General features: G+C 46.8%; 1 protein-coding gene across 1 annotated transcript; it reads left to right on the top strand.

The window, feature by feature from the left end:
- Positions 1-4,777: 4,777 nt before the first annotated feature.
- Positions 4,778-6,906, top strand: chst14 (carbohydrate (N-acetylgalactosamine 4-0) sulfotransferase 14). Its single transcript, XM_037469541.2, has 2 exons — positions 4,778-5,443; positions 5,782-6,906. The coding sequence occupies exons 1-2, from the start codon at positions 5,162-5,164 to the stop codon at positions 6,610-6,612; spliced, it is 1,113 nt and encodes a 370-aa protein (XP_037325438.2). The 5' UTR covers positions 4,778-5,161; the 3' UTR covers positions 6,613-6,906.
- The last annotated feature ends 3 nt before the right edge of the window (positions 6,907-6,909 follow it).

Genomic DNA, 6,909 nt, shown 5'->3' with positions numbered 1-6,909 from the left:
GAGTGGTGAGTATGAGGTCGTGAAATCTGCTGTGCTACATGCATATGAACTCGTGCCTGAGGCATATCGTCAGAAATTTAGAAATTTGAGTAAAACTGATGAATGTACTCACGTTGAATTTGCCAGAGAAAAGGAGAACTTGTTCGATCGTTGGTGTACTTCAAGGAAAGTTACAACTAAAGAACAGTTAAGAGAATTAGTCCTCTTGGAGGAGTTTAAACATTGTGTTCCTCATGTTGTGGCCAGGTATCTCACTGAACACAAGGTGGATACACTTTCTGAAGCAGCTGTCATGGCTGATGAATTTGTGTTAACCTATCGTGGGTCATTCAGTTCAGTCTGTCCTAAAACCAGCGACATGAGTAAGTCTAAGTTTTGCTTTCAACCTAAGACGAAGTCTCCTGTGATGAGTAGGAGTATTAAGGCGACAGTTGCTGAACATTCTAGTAAAATTGCACTCTCACGAGACATGGTTTGCTTTTACTGTAAAAAGCCTGGTCATAAAATATCTGACTGTCTTGTTCTTAAAAGGAAAGAGATTTTCAAAACCTGTTGCTTTGGTTTCCACTTTACCGTTGACCATTGACACTTGTGAGGAGAACGATTGTCATTTATCCAATTCTAAGGATAAATCTGTTGAGCAGAGTGTAAGTTCGTCCGTGGACTATACACCTTTCATAACTGAAGGGAACGTGTCATTGCTTGGTTCAAAGGAAACTGTGCCAGTGCGTCTTCTTCGAGACACAGGAGCCGCACAGTCGTTTCTTTTAGAGGGAATTTTGCCTTTAACGTCTGAAACCGCTACTGGATCTCAGGTACTAGTGCGAGGTTTTGAGATGGGGTTTGTTGAAGTGCCTTTACATCGAATCCATCTGTCCTCAGCCATCGTATCTGGTGATGTAGTAGTTGGTGTTCGTTCTGCACTTCCAGTCCCTGGGATTACGTTTATTCTGGGAAATGATTTAGCAGGTGGAAATGTTTGGGGACGGAGTGGTGTTGCAGCTCCGCCCATAATCTCATCTATGCCCAGGAAACCTGATGTGGACAACTGTAGAGAATTTCCTGATTTATTTCCAGCCTGCGCAGTTACTCGATCCATGGCAAAACCACAATCTGATAATCAAGTTGAAGTTCCATTACATGACACTTTCTTTTATACTTTGAACACAGGTGAGCAAGGATCTGAGGAGTCTAAATGTCCTGAGCAAAAAGACCTGAAGTCCTGCTCTTCGTTGCAGACAGATTCTACAGTGCTGCAAAGTGAATCTGCTGCTACACCTGTGGTTCTGTCCACTCCTGAGAAAACCCATGTTGATCTCTCAGATGTTGATGACTGTTCTCTATCTTCTTTGTTCCAGGTCTCTCGAGAGGACTTAATTAGAGCTCAACAGAGCGATGACACTCTTAAGTCTTTATTTTCTGCAGCAGCGTCTAAGAAGTGTTCTGATCATCAATCCTCTTCGTACTTTCTTGATGATGGTCTGCTTTGTCGAACAGTGGTCCTGCATGAAGCAGTTTCGCTGGAACCTAAAACACAGATTGTGGTTCCTTTTTCGATGAGAGATGCTGTGTTGCATTTGGCTCATCAAGGTCTTGCTGGTCATACCGGCGTCCATAAAACATATGATCGGGTTTTGCGACAGTTTTATTGGCCTAAAGTAAAACGCGATGTAGCAAAACACATTCGATCCTGTCATACATGCCAGATTACCGGTAAGCCAAATCAAAAAGTGCCTGTAGCTCCATTTCAGCCTATTACTGTCGTGTCCACTCCTTTCGACCATTTAATAGTTGACTGTGTTGGTCCTCTGCCCAGGTCTAAGACTGGTCACCAATACCTTTTAACTGTTATGTGCCAGACTACTCGTTATCCAGCTGCTTATCCGTTAAGGTCTATCACCACAAAATCTGTCCTGAAGGCCCTCACTAATTTTATGTCGACCTTTGGAATTCCCAAAGTTATTCAGTCCGATCAGGGTTCGAACTTTATGTCCAAACAGTTCTCAAAAGCCCTGCGTCAACTGAGAGTCAAACACAATATTTCTAGTGCTTATCATCCGCAAAGTCAAGGAGTTCTTGAGAGGTTTCATCAAACCCTGAAGTCCCTTTTGAGGTCATATTGTGTGGAGCTCGATGCGGATTGGGAAGAAGGTCTGCCGTGGATGTTACTAGCGATACGTGAGGTAATCCAAGGAAGCCTTGGGTTCAGCCCAAATGAATTAGTGTTCGGACATGTAGTGCGGGGACCTACGGCTGTGTTAGCTGATGAGTGGCGAACGTCTGAACCTTCTGAGAATATATCAGATTACGTTGGTGGATTCCGCCGTAGACTGTATGAGGCACGAGCTCTCGCTAAAAAGAAGTTGAGTAAGTCTCAAATGAAAATGCAAAAACATTTTGACAGGAAAGCTAAGCTGAGAGAGTTTCAGGTTGGTGAACAAGTACTGGCTTTGTTGCCTCTACCTGCCAACCCATTTCAAGCTAAATTCACAGGACCCTACAGTGTGGCTAAACGTCTTTCAGATAATAACTATCTGTTGAATACTCCGGACCGGAGAAAAAAACAACAAGTCTGTCACAGCAACTTGTTGAAGTTATATACAGATCCTGTTTGTTCTGTTGTTGTGAATGTAGTAAACTCTTGTGACTCTTTTCCAGAATCGTCTCCTCTCTTTAACAGCACGAGTGAAGATTCTTTGGAGAATGCTGATGAGGATGGAAGTTTTCTTTCTCGAGAAAAAGTCGACGGACGACTTAAAAACTCTGAGATCCTTCTTAAACTGTCCTCTCATCTTTCTTATCTGCCAGAGAATGAGAGGAGTGATATCACCGAATTGGTGAAGTCATTTCCCTCTCTTTTCCTTGACGTTCCTGGTCGTACTTCTGTCATAGAACATGATATCGACGTAGGAACCTCCTGTCCAGTTAAACAGAACGCCTATCGAGTCAATCCTTTTAAAAGAGACCTGCTGAAACAAGAGGTGAACTATCTGCTTGCTCACAATCTGGCTGAATCTAGTTTCAGTGCATGGAGTTCTCCTTGTGTTTTAGTAAATAAACCTGATGGCTCATATCGATTCTGCACAGATTATCGAAAACTTAATTCTGTGACAAAGCCGGACTGTTTCCCTTTACCTCGAGTTGATGACTGCATCGATCATGTTGGCTCGGCCAGTTACGTCAGTAAATTCGATCTATTAAAGGGATATTGGCAGGTGCCTTTGACTAGTCGTGCGAAGGAATTATCCGCCTTCGTTACGCCTGATGCTTTCTTACAGTATACGGTAATGCCTTTCGGAGTTCGAAACGCACCCGCGACTTTCCAGCGACTCGTAAACCGTATACTGTATGGAATGTCAGGATGTGAGGCATATCTTGATGACGTCGTTCTATATAGTTCCTCTTGGTCTGAGCATCTCACTCAGATTAAAGAACTGTTCTCTCGCTTGGAGAAGGCGAATCTCACCATTAATCTCGCTAAATCAGAATTCGCGAAGGCAACCGTTACCTATTTGGGCAAGGTAGTGGGGAATGGTTGCGTAAAACCCATTGAGACTAAGGTAGAAGCCATTTGTACCTTTCCAGTTCCCACCACTCGTCGTGAGTTGCGACGGTTTCTTGGCATGGTGGGATATTATCGAAGTTTTTGCGAAAATTTCGCCAGTGTAGTCTCACCTCTCACAGATTTGTTGAGTCCGAAGATACCTTTTAAATGGTCCGAGACATGTCAGCAAGCTTTCGAAAATTGTAAGGCTTTGTTGGCATGTGCTCCTGTTTTGACGGCTCCAAATTTTGAAAAATCCTTTAGTCTTGCCATTGATGCCAGTGCTTGCGGTGCGGGCGCTGTTCTCTTACAGGAGGATTCGAACCAGGTTCAACATCCTGTAAGCTACTTTTCTAAGAAATTTAATCGACATCAACAGGTATATTCTACCATCGAGAAGGAAGCTCTTGCCCTAGTGTTGGCCGTACAACATTTCGAGGTATATCTAGGGTCAATTGCTGCGCCTATTACCATCTATACGGACCATAATCCGTTGGTTTTCTTAAACCGAATGAGGAATTCAAACCAGCGACTGATGCGTTGGAGTCTCATTCTACAACCTTTCCATCTTGAGATTAAGCACATTCGAGGAAAAGATAACATAATAGCTGATGCCCTTTCTAGAGCGTAACATTTCTGCGTTGCCTGTTCTTCCTTTTCTTTTCATCTCTAGGGCCCAGAGATGTTGGAGCATGAAGAGGAGCAGAAGACGTTTTCTCGGAAATCTAGAAATTTTGTTGTATCTTTTCTTAGTGTAGTGACTGTTTCCTTGTTTTTTAGATTCGTGGTCGAATCTTTTTTGAGGAGGGAGGTGTTACGACCCCGCCCTTCACCTGCTTGCCTGCTGGTGGCGGTGTCTTCCAGGGAGGGCGTGAGAGATCGCACACCCCTGCTCCCCAATTTACTTTTGATTGTGGAGGGGATAAAAGTCTGGTTTCCCCTCTCAACACCCGCCTCTTCCTCCAGGGGAGCGACTGCCTCTGGAGACGTCACTTTGGCCTACCTTTGTTGTCTTATCCAATGCATACCAACCTTTTCTCTCCCCCCATTTGGACTATGATTTTCCCTTTTGTTTGAACCTAGACTTTGTTTGTTTAGTTACAGTTATTGAAAAAGCTTGAATAAACTCTTGCGTTTAATTTCAGTGGGCTTGTGTTCTTTATGTTGCGGTCAAAACGAGCTGGCCGTAACACTTCCTCAAAAAGAAGATAAACTTAAATATGGATTTGACATACATAATTAATATTTAATACAAACATTTTAATTTGTTTGAGTCTGTTTTAAAACAGTTTTATTCTGATAGTCTTCAACCCCGGAAGTGAACGAGGCTCTCATCTCTAAAAAAATGTATTCCATTTCATACTTAAATCGTCTTTAGTTTGGACAAGATGAAGATCCAACACTTCAGAGGTAGTAGACACGTAAATACTCGAGACGTATATTTAATGTGACTATTTATATTTATGAAATCGGAGAAAAAAACGATTTTATTTTCAAGCTCAACCGGAAACGCCTCGATGGACGCCGTCGAGTGTGACGTATTCAGCAGTCCGCTATGGCTACGTCACCAACGGTTAGTCCGCTTTGAGTGAGTTACAATCCGAACGGAAGCGAACGATGCCCCCCCGGCGGCACGGCCCCGGTGCGAAGGGGGCCGGAGGCCCGGTGGTCAACCTGCGGACGGCGGGGCCCGTCTCGGTCCGCCGCGGCGGCTCCGCGGTGCTCCCGTCGGTCCTCACGTTCCTGGTGATCGTGGCGTCCGGCGGCCTGCTGCTGATGATCGAGAAGGGGCTGCTGAGCGGCGTGGAGACGCCCCCGCCGATCGGTGCCGGGAGGCGGCCGCACGACCCGCGGCGGACCGGAGGGCTCCAGCCCGCCGCCGACGACGTGGATTCACAGGTCGGAACCTTTTTAAGTTTAAACGTTCTTAGGTTATTTAGTGATAAAGGGATACAACCACAAACAATACATCTAAAAGCTTTAGTTATTAATGCGCTTATGAATAAACCATGTTTATTATACATGCTAACTATAAATAAGCATCGTTTTTATTCTTTAAAAGAAGCACACAGCGGTTCAGTTCTGCACTTCCGGAATGTCGGGGGTCTATTCCCATCATGCACCTGGTTAGTCTTCCTGTGACAAACTGACCTCGATGTGGTGATGTCATACTGATTTTTTCACCGTTAAACGTTAAACTGACACTGACATTATATTGAATGTTCCCTTTAAAACAGATCCTCCAGGAGATCCGAAACCGGACCATCGGGACCGTGTGCGGCCAGAAGAGCATGCCGCAGGACGTGTGGTCCCTGAGCGCCCTGCAGAGGAGGACGCTGCTGCAGCACGTCCTGGTCAACGACCGCCACCGCTTCCTGTACTGCTACGTCCCCAAGGTGGCCTGCTCCAACTGGAAGAGGGTCCTCAAGGTGCTGAGCGGCGCCCTGGAGAGCGTGGACGTCAGCGTCAAGATGGACCACCGCAGCGACCTCCTCTTCCTGCACTCGCTGAAGCCCGAGGAGATCCGCTACCGCCTGGAGCACTACTTCAAGTTCATGTTCGTGCGCGAGCCCATGGAGCGCCTGCTCTCCGCCTACCGGAACAAGTTCGGGGAGATCGAGTCCTACCAGAGGAAGTACGGCGTGGAGATCGCCAGGCGGTACAGGAAGCCTCCCGCCAAGGACGCGGCGGCGCAGAGGGGCGACGACGTCACCTTCTCCGAGTTCGTCCGCTACCTGCTGGACGAGGACGCCGAGCGCATGAACGAGCACTGGATGCCCATGTACAACCTGTGCCAGCCGTGCGCCGTGCGCTACGACTTCATCGGCTCCTACGAGCGGCTGGAGGCCGACGCCGAGCTGGTGCTGCGCCGCGTGGGGGCGCCGCCCGCCGTCCGCTTCCCGGAGCGCCAGACGTGGTACAAGCCGGTCACCGCGGAGACGCTGCACTACTTCCTGTGCGGCCTCCCGCGGAGGCTGCTGAGGGAGCTGCTGCCCAAGTACATCCTGGACTTCTCCCTGTTCGCCTACGCGCTGCCCAACACCACGGCCGCACACTGCCGCCGCTGAGGGGCCCCGGGGGGGGGGGGGCTTTTATACCCAGAACCTTTTCTAAAAAACTATTTTATACCGCTAGAAAGTGTTTATAGCTGTTACACATTTTTACTCCAGATGTTTCCTGAACATTTTTTTAAAGAAAACAACCACTAAAGCTTGAAATCAGCTGCAGACAAAGAATAAAAAAACCATTTCATTTCCTACGCGTTGTGTTTCACATCGATGAGGAAAACACGGTCAAGGGACCAAACTGGGTCCATGTTTCTCTGCTCTGTTTTCTCATCGTAATAAAACACCAGTTACATTTGT

This window comes from Pungitius pungitius, chromosome 7 (assembly GCF_949316345.1).
Source record: "Pungitius pungitius chromosome 7, fPunPun2.1, whole genome shotgun sequence".
In the NCBI taxonomy this organism is placed as follows: domain Eukaryota; kingdom Metazoa; phylum Chordata; class Actinopteri; order Perciformes; family Gasterosteidae; genus Pungitius; species Pungitius pungitius.
The sequence above is the reverse complement of the archived record's forward strand: the minus strand, read 5'-3'. Positions and strand labels throughout refer to the sequence as shown.

Bases quoted from the DNA above. Each gene is read 5' to 3' on its own strand.
- chst14 (XM_037469541.2), top strand. From the start codon at position 5,162: ATGCCCCCCCGGCGGCACGGCCCCGGTGCGAAGGGGGCCGGAGGCCCG. The intron at 5,444-5,781 runs GTCGGAACCTTT...CCTTTAAAACAG, and splicing joins CCGACGACGTGGATTCACAG to ATCCTCCAGGAGATCCGAAA.